Source organism: Odocoileus virginianus, chromosome X (assembly GCF_023699985.2).
Source record: "Odocoileus virginianus isolate 20LAN1187 ecotype Illinois chromosome X, Ovbor_1.2, whole genome shotgun sequence".
Taxonomy (NCBI): domain Eukaryota; kingdom Metazoa; phylum Chordata; class Mammalia; order Artiodactyla; family Cervidae; genus Odocoileus; species Odocoileus virginianus.
Window position 1 is genome coordinate 19,342,655 of NC_069708.1, and position 19,435 is coordinate 19,362,089.

Below are 19,435 nucleotides of genomic sequence, written 5' to 3' on the forward strand. Positions count from 1 at the left end.
AGGTATGAAAGCCAGGCCCATCAATGTCAGACTTGTGATTCTGAGATCCGTGTTCCCTCCACTCCAGGTACTGTCTAACCTAGCACAAACTGACATTGCAGATACAAGCTATGAATAAATACACTGAACAATTTATCATCAAAAGTGAGCTCATATGTTTTTCTTTTCTAACGCTATCGAGACAGATTTTATTCTGTAAATGCCAACTGATGTTTACATGTGACACTTGCAATCAGTTCAATAGTCGAATGTTCAGCAAAGAAATCTGACTGTAATGAAGAGCTCGATACAAATTTCTAGGGCTTTGAAAATGAAAGAACTAGGAGCAATGACCTTTCGACTAGCCACATTATAAAATGGTGGCTAAATATGCACTCTTATTTTTTCATAATGGACCACTAGTTAAATTTTACCCAACATTTACTTCTAGGAATCTGAGAATCTCAGATCTGGAAGGATTTTGGTAATTAATAGCCCCATTTAATAGGTGAGAAAACTGAGGCTCAAGGTACTCCTATTAAACAGCAGAGCCAAGATTAGAAGTTTCTTGCTTTCCAGACTCTAATAGAATTTACTACTCCTATCACTTGAATTCTGGCAAACAGTTAAATAAATGTTTTCATCATACAATATTCACTACTTCAGTCCCCTAAAAATATTATGCAATTTCTCTATCAGTCTTCAATTACATAGTCTCCACAAGGTTTCTGTTACCCTTTCTTCTTTCTCATACACAATTAGCAACACTTAAGATTTCTCTGTTAACTTAATCTGTTGTCAATGGGTGGCTCTGGATCCCTACACTATAATATACTTAGAGGAGGAGGGAAATATCACCTAGACTCAGCTTCTAGAAATACCAGGGCTTTCATTTTTTTGAGGTAAATTTCATGGCATTAGTTCATTATGAAAGAAGTCCTTTACCAAGATCATGACTCTGTTCCTTTCTGCCTTTCTCAGCACCATTTGATGATTCTGTGGAGCAGTGGAGAGGGACACTGACAGAGTCAGGAGACTCCTGTGCTGGACTAAGCTTTGCCTTCATGGAGCTGTGTGGCCCTGAGCAAGTCTCTCCCACTCTCTGGATCACAACTTTCCTGGATGGACAACACAGGTCTGAAGGTCTTTTCCTGTTCTATAGCTTTCTGGTTCTACAAACATTTGAAATAGCCTTATGGGACCCCACAGAAAGAGGAAGATCTGAGAAAAGTCTCTTGAAGCCCTGACAAATACAGACTGAATGACTTCAAGAACCACTGAAACAGAGGAAACTCCTCTGAACACAATCCTAGCCCACACCAGATTTACGCCTCCCTTCCAGAATGGAAACAAAAAAGGAGTTAAATATCCATTTTTCCCCAAAAGCTTCAGGCTACTTTCCTTTAGCTGCAGGTTATGGGTAGCAGTAGGGAACTGTAGGCTGGCATTGCCATCAGTGCCTGCTGACCCAACTCGACTGCCCTCCAAGACTCTCTTGTCGATGCTTCCCAGCTGAGGACAAAGGCATGGTGGCCTCCCATGCCCCAGAGTCCCAGACCAGACTTGAGCTACCCCTCGCTGAGTCAGAGAGTCATCAAGATGAAGCCACCACTTCCTCTCTGCAAAGGAAGTCATTCCAAGGTCTCCAGGTAGAGAAGGGAACATAATAGCATACAGTGAACTGTTGGGAGGATGATAGTAAACACACACACAAGCACACACTCCTTGGATGGGGGTAGCGGAGAGAGTTCTAACCGAATGGGGCCAGACCCATTTCCAGAATGGCAGTTTCTGTAGCCTCTCCTTGGCAAAGCCTCAAGTGTGGACAGGGTGACCCCAGTCTAGGCAAGGAAGGGCTTCAGGACTCCCCCAGGCAGCTTCTCTGAGAGGGGCTCTCTGGCTCTCCCAGTAAGGGGATACACACAGCCCATTTGGGGGGACCATGCAGTTCTCTCATACTGCCCCCTCCACAATCCCAGGCTTTGTAACTCACCCCTCCCTCCCAACCCCGTGCCACCCTCCCAACCGCCCCCCGCAACCCCCGCCAATCCTCTCTCCTAAGAGACTCACTGCTCCTAGAGAGTCCCTCTACCCACCACCCTGCCTCTCTGGTCTGCCAGGTGACCCTCCCCCCAACTCCTATCCCACTCCGGGGTGGTAAGAAAGGGGACGGAGAAGGGAGGGGGCTTTCCTCACAGGCAGGCGAGCAAGGACTCCTAAAATGGCCACAGCAAGCTTGCTGGTATCTCAAGGACAGCGGAGAGGGCTGTGTGCAGAAGCTAGGGGGCTCACTGCATGGCGGCTGGTGAAGGAACTGGGGGTGGGGCTAGGGGACTGAAGCTGGGGAAGCTGCGGTTATGTTCACTCACCATTCCCGATCCGCCCCTTATCCACTGCATGGTGCTAATGAAGTCCGGCTTCTTGTCAAGGCCCTGGAGGCTGTCGCGGGTTGTTTCAGGCAGGCTGGGCTGGCAGGGCTGGAGCAAGCGAAAGCCCCAGCGCCCCCTCCCCCTCGTTTCCTTCACAGCCCTACAGCCCAATCCCCTCCTCTCCGGACCTCGCCTTCATTCAGGTTTTTCCATCCCTGCAGCAGGCTCTGCTTCTCTGCCCCACAGCTCCCGAGGTGCTTGGCCTGGGGAGATGTGGGAGGGGGGTTCCCACCGACTGCCTTTGTCCCTTGCAAGGCTTGAGATCTGGGAGGCAGGGGTGCAGGGAGATGATGTGGGTGAATAACCTCCGCCCAGGAGAAAGCAGCTGCCACCTCTGCCTGCCTCCGGCTGTGCTGGAGTTAGATGCTGTTTATTGTGGGGCTCCCCAATTGTGTCGAGTCAGCAAAAAGTCCTTTCCAAAGTTGCCAGAAGGTGTTGGGCCAGCCTTTGAAATAATAGAATCCTGCGCCCGTGAAGCCATGCCAACACTCTCCTGCTTTATCATTTTCAATTCTCAGAACAACCTTGTGGAGGCAGGCACTGGTATCTCCATATTACAGATAAATAAGTGGAGGTTTAGATGATGGAAGAGACCTACCTAAGGTCACATAAAAAAATAGTCTCAACTTTACCCTCTGCAGCTTTCCATGCTTCTTTTTGCTACAATTCATACAAACACACACACACACACACACACACACACCCTCATGATTCTTCCTTACACCCTCAGGAATATAAAAGGTAGCTTGTTGATGGATGAATTTTCCATTTGCTTATTTTGCTGAGAATAAGTCAAATGAACATCAGCAAAACAGGCAAACGGAGAAACCACCCACCTCTTCATGATGTCTCTAACTATGCAATTCAACCCAGACTGGCCCCTCTGCATCTGTTGGGAGTTGATGCTGTTGGTCCCATTCATACCCATTATTATTGCATATAGTCTTACAATAACTTTGTGAGGAAGACATGACAGTGAGTGTTAATTAATTAGTCACCTATTATAGACATGAACATTGAAGACTAGAGAGTGAAAGATATTTGCCCATGGTAGCACAACCAAAGAAGGCAAGATTCCAAGGCTCCTGACCCACAGGGAGGTTCAAGCAAGAAAGGGATTACAAAAAGCAGAGATTGGGGTTACAGCAAGAAGGAATTAAAATATGACATCAGAAAGAAGTGCCTGAAGGCGATTGGTATGAAGACATCACTGGCATGCCCCACACACTGTCCTCTCCTTTCTAGCAAATTTTTCCCTCTTCATCCAAGGCATTGTTTTGGCCAAACAGAGCTGGCCTAATATCAAAGTAACTGCCTTAATGAGTATTTAGTCCTGGGAGGGGTATAAGCAGAAGCTGAATTGCCCTTTGGCAAGGGATTCCTGAATCAAATGGGAATTTAGCCTGGGTGACCTTTCAACTTCCTTTCAAGTTTGATGGTTCAGTAATCAGAGATTCTACAGTGTCTCCTCACTGTCTCACCTAGGGACCTTCACTCACACTGAGGCTGTTGAATGCACCTCCCTGGCCAACCAGCCCATTCAAGCTCTCACGACTCTATAAAAATCTCTTTAAGACCTGACACTAGGCACACAGCCTCTAGAAAGCTTTTCCAAAATACTCTAAGACCTGATTTTATCACCTTTCATCTAACTTCTATAGTGCTACCTTTAGTTTTCTCAATTGAAAATAATATTTCACTCACTGATTGTTATAGGATGAATTGTGCACCCCTCCCAAAAATTCGTATGTTGAAGTGCAAACCCCAGTGCCTCAGAATGTGACTATTTATGTGAGACAGGGTCTTTAAAGAGGTAGTTAAGTAAAAATAAGGTCATTGTATAGGCCCTACTCCAATATGTCTGCTGTCCTTACATGAAGAGGAAATTTGGACAAAGGTGACGACCATGTGAAGACAAAGGAGAAGACAGCCATCTATAAGACAAGGAAAGAGGCCTTGGAAAAGGCTACCTTGATCTTGGACTTTCCAGCCTTTGGAGTTGTAAGAAAGTAAATTTATGTTATTTAAGCCACCCAGACTGCTGTACTTCATTATGGTAGCCCTGGCAAATTAATACACTAGTTATGTGTACATTTTTCTATTTAATGTCACTTAAGTGGAAATATAAGTTTTTGTTTTTGTTTTTTATTTAAGCAGAGGCAATGAATTACTAACCTTGCTATCTCCTACAGTAGTGACTGACACAAAGGAGATATCCAATAAAATTTGGATTTTTTTTTAATGGATACACTCAGTTGACAATATTATTGAGGGGATATTTGTATACATATAGCTGATTTATTCATTGTGCAGCAGAAACTAACACAGCATTGTAAAGCAACTGTACTCCAATAAAAAAATAAATAAAAAGACAAGACATGAAAAATATTATTGAGCTTCCTTGTTCCAGGCATTGGGTTAGCTACTCAAGATACAAGCCAAAGTTCCTCATGGACTTTGTAATCTACTTGAAGTGGAGAAAAGATAAACAACAAAAAAATAGACAAACAAGGTAATGAAAGGTTGTGACACATGCTTTGAAGGAGATACACCCATTTGCGTGATAGTGAGAAGCCTTGGGATTACAGAAGTTGTCTGTATCAGTAATGATTCAGTCAGGAAAATAAAAACCATTCTACATATTTCTTCTGTATGGTTTAATACAGAGAACATATCACACTGTCAAAACAAAGAAGTCAAAATAGGGGATGGTGGGGCAAGCCAACATGTAGCAACCATAGAAAACTGTTAATAGTTTTCTACCCATCTAGAGCTAGATGGGTAATGGGAAAAAGTAATGTTGTCAGAACTCAGAAACTGGTATTAGATTGAAACTAAAAGCATGGGGTGGTTGGCCTGATGGTGCAGGTGCCATGAATAGAGGAATTGTCCTCAGAAGTTAGAGTCACTGAGGAGATAGAGCCACTTCAATACACCTCTCTGAAGCCGGAGGTAAAGGAATACTCTTCCTCCCGTCCACCAGTCTCCCACAGGTGTCTTCCTTTGGACAAAACAAGTGAGACAGCAAGGGAATCTAAGAAATTTAGTTTGCAGGAGAAGAGAGAAGAATCGATCTGAGGGCAAATATTTCAGTGTTAATGTATGACATGTGTGGAAGAGACATGTGTAGAAGAACAGATGGTGATCCCATAGGCATAGACACTATCAAATCCAGTATGTCTGGAGTGCTATTTGCCTAAAACATATGAGCAGCTATAGGTGATACAATGAGGTGGCACTAGTGAACCTGACTGCCAATGCAGGAGACATTTAAGAGACACAGGTTCAATCCCTAAGTCAAGAAGATCCCTTGGAGAAGGGAGTGGAAACCCACTCCAGTATTCTTGCCTAGAGAGTCCTATGGACAGAGAAGCCTGGGGTGACAAAGAGTTGGATGCAACTGAAGCAACTTAGCAAGTACCCAGTGTAGAAGGTTAGAGTATAAACTCTGAGGCTAGGCCTGCTTGAATTTAATTATTGACTTTGATACTTACTCAGCCAGGTATTTAGTGTTCTGCATCTTGATAGTTTTCTTATTTGTGAAATAGGGGTAATAATATTGTCTACTTCACTAGATTGTTTTGAACATTTGATAAATTTGTCCATGGAAAGAAAGTACTTAGCACAGAACCCTGGCAGCCAGTAAGTTTTCAGAAAAGATATGTGCCCCAGACCTTGCCTTTGTAGTCCTGTGATCTCCCAGAAGCCTATTTGGTACTTAGCCTGGCATCAGCTCTCAATGGACAAGTGCCAAATGCTGTCTTCTTTTCATCCATGAGCAGCATGAGGAGAGAGACAATCATAGGTATGTCCCCAACTACATTCTTTTTATTTGAGTCCATCATGATTCAAGGAACTCAGAGGCAGTCTTCTGAGGGCAGAGCTACCAGCCCAAATTAGTCACTACCTACTGTGACTGTGGCTTTGTGAAGAATGAAGAACTGAATTCACTACAGTTGGGTAATCTGGGTCAAGCACCTAGCTCCTCTGCATCACATTTCTCAATTATCCAATGAATAAACTAATTGTCATTTACATAATAGCCTTCAGTTCAGTTCAGTCACTCAGTCATGTCCAACTCTTTGCAACCTCACGGACCGCAGCACGCTAAGCCTCCCTGTCCATCACCAACTCCCAGAGTTTACTCAAACTCATGTCCATTGAGTCGGTGATGACATCCAACCATCTCATGCTCTGTTGTCCCCTTCTCCCACCTTCAATCTTTCTGGCTGAATCTCCTTGCAGTTCAAGGGACTCTCAAGAGTCTTCTCCAAAACCACAGTTCAAAAGCATCAATTCTTCAGTGCTCAGGTCTCATTATGGTCCAACTCTCACATCCATACTTGACTACTGGAAAAACCATAGCCTTGACTAGGTGGACCTTTCTTAGCAAAGCAACGTCTGTTTTTTAATATGCTGTCTAGGTTGGTCATAACTTTTCTTTCAAGGAGTAATTGTCTTTTAATTTCATGGCTGCAATCACCATCTGCAGTGATTTTGGAGCCCAAGAAAATAGTGACTCACAGTTTTGATTGTTTCCCCATCTATTCACCATGAAGGGATGGGACTGGATGCCATGATCTTCATTTTTTGATTGTTGAGTCTTAAGCCAGCTTTTTCACTCTCCTCTTTCACTTTCATCAAGAGGCTCTTTAGTTCCTCTTCACTTTTTACCACAAGGGTGGTGTCATCTGCATATCTGAGGTTATTGATATTTCTCCCAGCAATCGCGATTCCAGCTTCTGCTTCTTCCAGCCCATCATTTTGCATGATGTACACTGCATATAAGTTAAATAAGCAGGGTGACAATATACAGCCATAACATACTCCTTTGTCAATTTTGAATCAGTCCATTGTTTCATGTCCAATTCTAACTGGTGCTTCTTGACCTGCATACAGATTTCTCAGGAGGCACATCAGCTGGTCTGGTATTCCCATCTTGTTAAGAATTTCCCACAGTTTGTTGTGATCCATACAGACAAAGGCTCTGGCATTGTCAATAAAGTAGAAATAGATGTTCTTCTGGAAATATCTTGCTTTTTCTCTGATCCAACCCATGATGGCAATTTGATCCCTTGTTCATCTGCCTCTTCTAAATCCAGCTTGAACATCTGGAAGTTCTCTGTTGATGTACTGTTGAAACCTTGTTTGGAGAATGTTGAGCATTACTTTGATAGCATGTGAGATGACTGCAACTGTGTGGTAGTTTGAACACTCTTTGGCATTGCCTTTCTTTGGGATTGGAATGAAAACTGACCTTGGTCCTGTGGCCACTGCTGAGTTTTCCAAATTTGCTGGCATATTTAGTGCAGTACTTTCACAGCATCATCTTCTAGGATTTGAAATAGCTCAGCTAGAATTCCATCACCTCTACTAACTTTGTTCTTAGTGATGCTTCCTAAGGCCCACTTGACTTCACATTCCAGGATGACTGGCTCTAGGTGAGTGATCACACCATCATAGTTATCTGAGTCATTTAGATCTTTTTTTGTATATTTCTTCTGTGTATTCTTGCCACCTCTTCTTAATATCTTCTGCTTCTGTTAGGTCCCTACCATTTTTGTCCTTTATTGAGCCCATCTTTGCAAGAAGCTTTCCTTTGGTATCTCTAATTTTCTTGAAGAGATCTCTAGTCTTTCCCATTCTATTATTTTCCTGTTTCTTTGCATTGATCACTGAGGAGGACTTTGTTAACTCTCTTTGCTATTCTTTGGACCTCTGCCTTCAGATGGGTTTATCTTTCCTTTTCTCCTTTGCCTTTCACTTCTCTTCTTTTCTCAGCTGTTTGTAAGGCCTCCTCAGATGATCATTTTGTCTTTTCGCATTTCTTTTTCTTGGGGATGGTTTGATCATCACCTCCTGTAAAATGTCACGAACTTCTGTCCATAGTTCTTCAGGCACTCTGTCTTTCAGATCTAATCCCTTGACTCTATTTGTCACTTCCACTGTATAATTATAAGGGATTTCATTTAGGTCATAACTAAATGGTCTAATGACTTTTTCCTACTTTATTCAATTTAAGTCTGAATTTTGCAATAAGGAGTTCATGATATGAGCCACAGTCAGCTCCCAGTCTTGTTTTTCCTCCTGTATAGAGCTTCTATATCTTCAGTTGCAGAGAATATAATCAATCTGATTTTGATATTGCCCATCTGGTGATGTCCATGTGTAGGGTCATCCCTTGTGTTGTTGGAAGAGGGTGCTTGCTATGACCAGTGCATTCTCTTCACAAAATTCTGTTAGCCTTTGCTCTGCTTCAATTTGTACTCCAAGGCCAAACTTGCCTGTTACTTCATGTATCTCTTGACTTCCTACTTCTGCATTCCAGTCCCCTATGATGAAAAAGATATCTTTTTTGGTGTTATTTCTAGAAAGACTTCACAGAACTGTTTAACCTCAGCTTCTTTGGCATTAGTGGTTGAGGCATAGACTTGGATTACTGTGATATGGAACGGCTTGCCTTGGAAACAAAGATCATTCTGTCATTTTTGAGAATTGCACCCAAGTACTGCATTTTGGACTCTTCTGTTGACTATCAGGGCTACTCCTTTTCTTCTAAGTGATTGTTACCCACCACAGTAGATATAATGGTCATCTGAATTAAATTCACCCATTCCAGTCCATTTTAGTTCACTGATTCCTAAAAAGTCAATGCTCACTCTTGCCATCAGCTTTTTGAGCATTTCCAATTTACCTTGATTCATGGACCTAACATTCCAGGTTCCTATGCACTATTGCTCTTTACAGCATTGGACTTTAGTTCCATCCCCAGTCACATCACAGCTGGGCATTGTTTTCACTTTGGTTCCATCTCTTCATTCTTTCTGGAGTTATTTCTCTACTCTTCTCCAGGAGCATATTGGGCACCTAACAACCTGGGGAGTTCATCTTTCAGTGTCATATCTTTTTGCCTTTTCATACCATTCATGGGGTTCTCAAAGCAAGAATACCAAAGTGGTTTGCCATTCCCATCTCCAGTGGACCACCTTTTGTCAGAACTCTCCACAATGACCCATCTGTCTTGGGTGGCTCTAGATGGCTCATATGGCTCATAGTTTCATTGAGTTAGACAATGCTGTGGTCTGTGTGATCTGTTTGGTTAGTTTTCTGTGACTGACAATCAAATGTAGCCTCCAAGAATAAATGTGACTCCCAGAGACACAGAGTAAGTTAATGGCTGAACTGGAATTAGACTAAGACCTTTGATTCTTGACAGAGAGTAGAATGTGGCAGTGAAAAAGGATAAAAGTTAAATGTACAAAACTACTATGATGCTAGTATTGAGAGTCCAATGCTCAAATCCACCTTATAACATGTGATGTCTTGACGAAATATTATTTACTTACATCACTTATCTATTCTTATTTATTCAGTTGTAAATTCAATAAAGATGTGTGCCTATGTGGCAGGCGTAGTATGTTAACCACTGATTATATAACAATGAACAAAACAGACACCATTCATGCATTCATTTCTATCCAATAAACAAGTAAATGAGGTAAATAAATATGTTAATACAGATGGTGATAAATGCTATGAAAGAGAGTGAAAGAATCAAGAGTAACTGTGAGGGAAGGCAGAATTCAGATAAAAAAGGTTTCTACAAGGAGATGACATTTAAGTTGAGGACTATAGCCTGAATGTGAGTCGACTATGTAAAGAAGTAGGGGCAAAATATTCCAGGCATAGAAAACAGAAAGTCCAAATGATTTGACTTCCCAGGTGGCACGAGGGGTTAAGAACTCACCTACCATTGCAGGAGACACAAGGACATGAGGGTTCAATTCCTGAGTTGAGAAGATCCCCTGGAAGAGGGCATGAAAACCCACTCCAGTGTTCTTACCTGGAAAATCCCATGGACAGAGAAACATGGCAGGCTACACAGTCCATAGTGTTGCAAAGAGTCAAAAATGACTAAAGCGACTTAGCATGCATGCGTACAGAGAGTCCCAGGAATTAGAAGCCTAGTGAGACTGAAACATAGAGAGAAAGTAGGACAGTGTAGGAGACATATTTGACAGAAACATGTCATATAAATCCTTTATTTTGAGAGCAACAGGGGGAGAGGGGAGGGAATTGAGGGGTTTTAAGCAAGAGAACAAGTTGATCTGATTTATATTTGTATTATAAAAGACCACTTAGGTTGTTAAATGATAAGCAAATTGATAGAGAGACAATAGGTTGAGGCTGTTGTAGTCATCCAGGAGAAAGATGATGCAACTTGTGATGGAAAGGCAGAGAAGATGATGAACAGAGGTAAAAATATTTGAGATATATTTTAGAAGTAGAAACAACAGAATTTGGTGATGGGTTGTATGTAGAGTATGAGGCAAAGAGAGGACAAATTAAGGATGCCTTTAGGTTTCTGGCTTGAACAACTGGGTAGATGGTAGCACCATTTGCTGATATGAAGAGACTAGAATAAACAGATTTGAGGAGGGGAGGAAATCAAGACTTCCATTTTTGATGTATTAAGTGTGAGCTATATTTTAGTCATATTGTTAGAAGAGATGTCAGAAAGACAATGGGATATACAAACCTAGAGCTCAGGAGCAAATATCTACTGGGAAATATACATTTTGGAGTCATCCTCATGTAGACAGGATGAGATTATCTACAGAGAGAATGTAGGTAGGAAAGGGTCCTGGACCCTCAACAATCAGACTAACATTGAGTAGAGAGGGAGGGGTCAAAAATGGAGACTGAGAAGTAGTGGTCCGTAAAGTAGAAAGAAAACCAAAAGAAATTTTATTCAGATAAAAATATTCTGAGAAATGACACTGTGAGGTTGAATGGATGATGATATTAATAGAGATATGACCATTGTATTGGTAGGACAGTCATAGCCATTGGTCTTAACAAGAGTAGCTTCATTAGCACAAAGGTAACAGAAGTCATCCTGGAATGAGCTGAGGAGTGAATGAGGGAGAAAAGAGTTAATGAAGGTAAAGAAGTTGGAAGAATATAGATATCTCTTTGAAAAGTTTTGCTCTGAAGAGAATAGGAAATAGGGTAATATTTGGAAAGGTATGTGTGATCAAGGAAGTTGTTCTTTTTTAAAATTTAAATAAGAGTTTAAGAGCATGCTTATATGATGATGAGGATGAGAAGGAAAGGTTGATGACATAGGACCTTGCTACTTGAAGCATGGTCCACAGACCAACAACATTATCATCACCTGGACACTTGTTATATACATAGAACCTCAGGCCCCATCCCAGACTACTGAATCACTATCTGCATTTAACTAGAAATCCAGGTGATTTGCATGTACTTTAAATTCTCAGAGGCCCTGGTGCAGCAGAAGGGATACTTGCAGGAGCAAAGTCCTCAAGAAAGTGATAGGGAAATGTCCAGAGCATAAGAGATGTTACTTGCTCTTGGCAGGAACAGAACTACTTCTTATACTCTAGAAAGAAGGAAGAAAAAAAAATATGCAAGGGTGCTTCTGAGGAAGTATGTAATAGTCCTCTAAGAGCAATGGCTCTCAGTCTCCGTTACACACTGGAATAATGAGAGAAGATTTAAACAGGAAGTGTTGAGTGTCCAGCTGAGACTTCTGGTAAAGCAAATCAGTCAGCTCGACTGTGGGACTTTCTATTCAGTTTACCTTGCTATTCAAGCACAAGTATAGAAAGGATAGGTGGTTGGTGAAATCTGGGGTAGATTTGCCAGGAAAACACAATAGGAAAAGAAATGGGAAATAGAGTTGAAAATGTTTTCAAGGAATTGATAACAATAACAGACCAGGTAACCCAAGTTGGACAGAAAAGAAAAGACATGAGAAGGGATGATGAGTATGGGGTAAGGTTAATGGCATTATATATCTTGATGATGTAGAAGAATTGCTGGAGTAGATGTACCAGTATAAGTGGGCTGGAAGAATAGGACAGTGATCAGAGGGGAAATGCCTGATATTGAGATTCTGGAGGCAATTCATTTAGATATTTGCTATAACAAGACCAAAGATTACCACAGGAGTTTTTTGACTGAGGTGGGATGAAAGCGAGGCCAGGGTTGGATAAGCCAACTACAGGAATATTGAGGTTCAACAGACCAGAGAAAGATGAAGACGAGTGATGATTCAAGAGCTAAAGTCTTCAATGAATGAGGAAGAATATACAGAAAGATACTCTACCAGCTAACAATTATGCTTAAAGCGCCTACTATGTGCCAAGTTTTGTTCTAGGTACTAGGGATACAGAAGTGAACAACACAGATTAGACTTTTATTCTCTGGGAGCTTATATTATAATGAAGAGATTTAGACATTAAATGCCCAAAACAATAAGTTAAGATTAGGTACTGAATAGTTATTATGAAAATAATAAACAGGGTGATATAATAAAAGGTAACTGAGGAAGGAAGACATTATTTTAGCTAGGTGGCCAAGGAAGGCCTCTCTGAGGAGATGACATCTGAGTTGACACCAAAATGATAAGTAGAAACCAGCTGGGACTTCCCTAGGGGCCCAGTGGTTTAAAATCTGCCTTGCAGTGCAGGGGGCACGGATTTGATCCCTGGTCAGGGAACTAATATTCCACATGCCACGGAGCAACTAAGTCTGCATGCTGCAACTACTGAGCCCGTGTGCTCCAGAGCCCACACCCCACAACTAGAGAGCCCACATGCTACAGCTACTGAAGTCCTCACACTCTGGAACTGGCATGTCACAACTACTGAGACTGGGTGCCACAACTAGAGAGAGTCTGTGCACCGCAAGGAAAGATCACATGACACAATGAAGATCCTGTGTGCTACAACTAAGACCAGACACAGCCAAATAAATAAACTAGCTAATTTAAAAACTGAACTGGGGGAAGAGCATTCGAAACAACAGGAACAACAAAAGTAAAGGCTCAGAACTGGAATTTAGACTGATATATGTGAGGGGCAGAAAAAGGTCAACATGGCAGAATGTAGTAAAACATAAGACAGTGGTGGGAGATGATGTCAGAGAAGCAGGCAGGGCCAGAATATCAGGAGAGGAAAGTAAAAAAGAAATGAGAGTTGGTGCTAGAGGCAGATGACTTGTGCTTCCAAGGAGTTGAGAGTTTTGAAGGCAGGAGAGGGAGAAATGATAAACATGATGGATGTCATCCCAAATAAGCAAAAACAGGGAAGAATTTAAAGCAAGATGTTAGTGCGATAGGAAAAGTGTTTATAGGTATATATCTAAATATATAGACTTAATATACACTGGCTTAGACTTTGAGAAGAAAAATCCAACTAGATGAAATTTTAAGGTCATCCATCTCTTTGCTGCTACTCAAAGTCTGGAGCTCAGACCAGTGACATCAGCATCACCTGAGAGTTTATTAGAAATGCAGACTCCCAGGTCCACCCCAGACCTACTGACTTAACACCAGTATTTTTACTAAATTCCTAGTGATTCACATGCACATTAAAGTGTAGAAAGTCCATCTCTAGACCAAACACCTGCCACTAGGTTGGAGTCATTGAGGTAATTTTCCTTGCTAAAAAAAAGGATAGGAAACATCTTCATGTATATATGGATGCATAATTAATAGTCAGAGATGTTGAGATCAGCTAGGGTTACTAATTTGGGGAAGAAGGTTTGCTGAACATGTGCACTCCCATTTCTTCTGAGGGAACATCAGCTAAGATAGTCACTTGCCTAGGAACACAATTCCTCATCCTTAAACTCCCCAAGTGGCTCAATGATCTTGCAGATACAAGCCAGAGTAGAGATCCAGTGGATCCCGAGACACTTGAAATAAGCTTTTAATGTAGCTTCAAGCAGCCCAGGGAAGAACAGAAAGGAAGTAGTCACACTTGTCTTTCTTCAGGCCTCAGGAAGCAGAGTTGAGGCCTGAGCTGCTACAGAAATCATTTCCCTGAAATGTAAGGGTCCTTGGCCCAACTGCCTCCCCTTAAGGCAACTTTAGCTTGATCACAGGAACCAGTCAGATGAAAAGCCTATTCCTTCCTTTGTGGTAGAGATCCATTAGTTACTCTTCTCCTGTAAGCTCTCCATAGGGTCTTTACTCTCAAATTTAGATAAGTGAAATAATTTCACATTCATCTCAATCAAACCCTTTTCCTAGTACTCACCTCTTTCCTCCTTCTCTCCCTCTTCTCTTTCTCCCATATGCCATGCCTTCAGCCTCAAACAACTTCTTCTTTATCTAAGAGATTTGCTTTCCAGTCCACTATTCATTTTTAATTACAAAGGTAGGAGCTGAAGTAACTGCATGAACTACTAGCCTCAGTTGGGTGAACAGAAAAAAATCCCTATCTGGGCAGAGGTATGGCTTGTATATCTGCTCAAAGATTCTCTGGCAAAACAAACTCAAATGTTGATGTCCAACCTTATGAAGTGATGAGCTTCCCATTATTGAAGGCAACAAAGTAGAGTCTGGAAGAACACCTGCCAGAGATGTTGTAGAATGAATCCTCCATTGATGGAAGGCTGTGTTAGAGAACCATGCAAAGAAGTTAGTGAGCCAAGATGAAAAAAAACACTGGACTGGGAGTCAGATGACTGCTGAGTTGCTGTGCGACCTTGGACAAGCCATTCAGTCTTTTCACCTGTCAAATGTTTTTGTTAGAGTCTCTTAATGCTTTTTGATCTGTGATTTTATACAGTGTAGAGAATGTCCTTCAGAGGCCATTTCTTTTTCTGGGGGACAGGAGGGAGGCTGAGTAGGAGGAGCTCTGGGCCCCACTTCAACCAGAGTAGTTCTCCTTTCACATCTGCTTAATGCATTAAATTTCTAGGTAAGAGTCTGGTTAAGCAAAGCATCCCTGCTGCTAAAAACCAACCAAGACTACATCAAAGGCTGAAAATGGAAAGTCTGGCCAACAGCCCACCGGTGCTTTAAGTTTTGGGATGCTCAACAAATATATATGGATATATATTTTTAATTGGGATATTTCATATAAAAATCTGAAGTTCCAGCTTCTCTAGAAACATCAGAAGGTCTGGCAGCCTAGGGCTGGTATTACCGCTTTACAACCATCAGCTGGAGCTAGGTGGCAGCTTCTAGAAAGAATTAGAGCCAGTGTGCCTGACTACTGGCCCCTATCTAGCCTCTGCAGACATCTGAGTGGTGATTCCTGCTCTCTAGGGCTCTCTGACCTTCTGTTTCTTTACCCCTTCATAGTTCCAGGTGGGCTTCCCAGGTGGTGATAGTGGCAAAGAACCCACCTGCTAATGCAGGAGATGTGGGTTTGATCCCTGGGTCAGGAAGATCCCCTGGAGGAGGGCATGCTAACCCACTCTAGAATTCTTGCCTGGACAATCCCATGGACAGAGGAGCCTAGAGGGCTATAGTGCATAGAGTTGCAAAGAGTCAGACATGACTGAAGTGACTTAGCGTGCAGACACAGTTTCAGGCAAACTCAGAATGGGATGATTTAGGAATGACTTTGTCTGTATAGGGATGTAGCCCATGCAGAGCAATGCCTTTAAAATTTTAATATCCACAGATGTTCTGAATGAATATTCTGATTCAGTTCGGTCCAGCGTGGAACCTAAGGTTCTGCATTTCTAAAAGATTTTCAGGTGATACAGATACTACTGATCCATGGCCCACACTTACAGAAGTGAGAGGCCAATAGAAAAAAAACAAAGAAGCAAGAGCCATGGGCTCCAGTCCCAGTTCTCATTGAGAGCTTCTCTGAGGAAACTACTAAATCTTCTGCTAACCATTCCCCAGACCTGGGGATGGTAAGAGTGGGGTGGTAAGAAGACAAGAAGAGACTCTTCCAGCCAGAGGCATGCTTGACCAGGAAAAGCATTGCAAAGAAAACCAGCAAGGTGTCCATTTAACAGAAGGTAAGTTTCCTTCAAGAGCACCTGCCCCCCACCCCTGATTCCCATCAACCTGGATGACTTGAGTCACCTCTCAGTTTCCAAATTCTGACTCCTGAACTCCAAGGACATTTGTTTTGCTGGTGAAGGTGCTGAGGAGGATCAGGGGAGAGGGGAGAAGAAAAGGAGGGAGAAACAATGGGAGAAAAAAAGAGGAAATGAAGAGAATAAGTAAAAAAAAAAAACAAGAGAATAAGGAGGAGAAGTAAAAGGACGAAGTGATGGAGGGAGAAAAAGGAGGGTAAAGAAGTTACAGGAGGAAGCAGTGGTAGATGAGGAGGAAGGGGAAAAAGGAAACAAGAAGAGGGAGGAGGAGGTGGGAGGAAAGGAAAGGAGCAAGAATCTGAAAGAGGTGAGCTTAAGAGGTCAAGGCTAAGACTTTTCCTAAAGGCTCCTTCCTTGGTACATTCCATCTTCAACTGACCACTCCTCACAGCAGAATATCTTCACAGCAGGATCCTAAGGTCCCTTTCAATGATCTTCTGAAATGCTATGGCAACAGGACAAGGTGACTCCATTCAGCCTGGCCTCCTAGCTTACCTATGATGCAATGTCTCTTCTTCCTCACCAGTTGCATAGCAGGAGACACCCATCCACACCCATGCTTCCTCTTACTGGTATATATGGATCAACAGAATTCATCAGGCTTCTGTGGAGGCCCAGGGTTGAGGGGTAAACCAGGAAGGAGGAGAGAAGGCATCACCTCTACATACATATGTACAATTAGTTGCCAAGTCCTGTTGCCTCTGCCCCTATGGCATTTCTTCTTTATCCCCTCCTTCCCATACTTATAACAGTTGCTTCAGGCCAAGCCTTTATTTCTCTCCTGAACATCACATCAATTGCTTAAATGCCAATATACCTCCATTTTTGCTGCTGTCCAATCCATTCTCACTCTACTTCCAGAGTTAGAACCCTAAAGCATTATTTGATCCTCCTCTCATGAAACATTTTTAATGAATCCCCATGGCTTACAAAATGAAGCTCAAACTATTTAACAAGATATTAACAAGTCTCTATAACCTGGCCCTAGATCTTCTAAATACTCTTTAGTCTCTCTGACTACCTACACTTTGCAGCTCATATGCTTTTAAAATAATATCATTTGCTATACAAGCAGCTCATGCAATTCAATTCCAGAAAAATAAATGACCCAATCAAAAAATGGACCAAAGAACTAAACAGACATTTCTCCAAAGAAGACATACATATAGCTAACAAACACATGAAAAGATGCTGAACATCACTTATTATCAGAGAAATGCAAATCAAAACCACAATGAGGTACCATCTCATGCCATTCAAAATGGTTGCTATCCAAAGTCTACAAATAATAAATGCTGGAGAGGGTGTGGAGAAAAGGGAACCCTCTTACACTGTTGGTGGGAACGCAAACTAGTACAGCCACTATGGAGAGCAGTGGGGAGATTCCTTAAAAAACTGGAAATAGAACTGCCATACAACCCAGCAATCCCACTGCTGGGCATACACACAGAGGAAACCAGAATTGAAAGAGACACGTGTACCCCAATGTTCATCACAGCACTGTTAACAATAGCTTGGACATGGAATCAACCTAGATGCCCATCAGCAGACAAATGGATAAGAAAGCTGTGGTGCATATACACAATGGAATATTACTCAGCTTTTAAAAAGAATGCATTTGAATCCGTTCTAATGAGGTGGATGAAACTTTTATACAGAGTGAAGTAAGTCAGAAAGATAAACACCAATACAGTATATTAACATATATATATGGAATTTAGAAAGATGGTAATGATGACCGTATATGCGAGACAGCAAAAGAGACACAGATGTACAGAACAGACTTTTGGACTCTGTGGGAGAAGGCAAGGGTGGGATGATTTGAGAGAATAGCGTTGAAACATGTATATTACCATATGTGAAACAGACCTCCAGTTCAGGTTTGATGCATGAAACAGAGTACTCAGGGCTGGTGCACAGGGATGACCCTGAGGGATGGGATGGGGAGGGAAGTGGGAGGGGGCTTCAGGATGGGGAACACATGTGCACCCGTGGCTGATTCATGTCGATGTATGGCAAAAACCACTACAATATTGTAAAATAATTGGCCTCCAATTAAAATAAATAAATTAATTGAAAAAATATCATTTGAGAAATGTTTCCCCTACTTCTACTTGTCTAAGTCCTAGCCATCCTTCCAGGCATGGTTCCAAAGTTATCTCTTCTAGGAAGCTTCAACCCAAATTGAAATCCGTCTCTCTTTCTCTGTATGCTTACGACGTTTTACTGGCAACCTTTTTATGTCGCTTGTTACTGCTTGCTATATGTAGTTGGATGTTTATGAGCTTGTCCCCCCCCCATATAATTTTGCTTCCCCACAGCCTCTGGCAGAGCACTTAGTGTTCAGAGGCTTAGAAAGTGTTTGTTTAAAATGGGACCTAATTCAACTTAAAAGCTTTTGCACAACAAAGGAAACTATAAGCAAGGTGAAAAGACAGCCCTCAGATTGGGAGAAAATAATAGCAAACGAAGCAACAGACAAAGGATTAATCTCAAAAATATACAAGCAACTCCTGCAGCTCAATTCCAGAAAAATAAAAGACCCAATCAAAAAATGGGCAAAGAACTAAACAGACATTTCTCCAAAGAAGACATACAGATGGCTAACAAACACATGAAAAGATGCTCAACATCACTCACTATCAGAGAAATGCAAATCAAAACCACAATGAGGTACCACTACACGCCAGTCAGGATGGCTACTATCCAAATGTCTACAAGCAATAAATGCTGGAGAGGGTGTGGAGAAAAGGGAACCCTGTTACACTGTTGCTGGGAATGCAAACTAGTACAGCTGCTATGGAGAACAGTGTGGAGATTTCTTAAAAAACTGGAAAGGAACTGCCATATGACCCAGCAATACCACTTCTGGGCATACACACCAAGGAAACCAGATCTGAAAGAGACATGTGCACCCCAATGTTCATCACAGTGCTGTTTATAATAGCCAGGACATGGAAGCAACCTAGATGCCCATCAGCAGATGAATGGATAAGGAAGCTGTGGTACATATACACCATGGAATATTACTCAGCCATTAGAAAGAATTCATTTGAATCAGTTCTAATGAGATGGATGAAACTGGAGCCCATTATACAGAGTGAAGTAAGCCAGAAAGATAAACACCAATACAGTATACTAACGCA

The 19,435-nt window shown here is 42.0% G+C and overlaps 1 protein-coding gene across 4 annotated transcripts in view; it reads right to left on the bottom strand.

Moving 5' to 3' along the window:
- The window catches only part of ARHGEF9 (Cdc42 guanine nucleotide exchange factor 9), a 396,118-nt gene that overhangs the window by 274,463 nt on the left and 102,220 nt on the right, over positions 1–19,435 (bottom strand). The window contains exon 1 of one of the 4 annotated variants that reach the window (XM_070461885.1): positions 2,349–2,884. The exons of 2 other annotated variants lie outside the window; for them this stretch is intronic. In XM_070461885.1, the coding sequence (XP_070317986.1) occupies positions 2,349–2,378 (30 nt within the window). In that variant the 5' untranslated portion in view covers positions 2,379–2,884. Of the gene's footprint in view, positions 1–2,348; positions 2,885–19,435 lie in introns of those variants that run through there. One more of the 4 variants, XM_070461888.1, reaches the window with a different exon arrangement.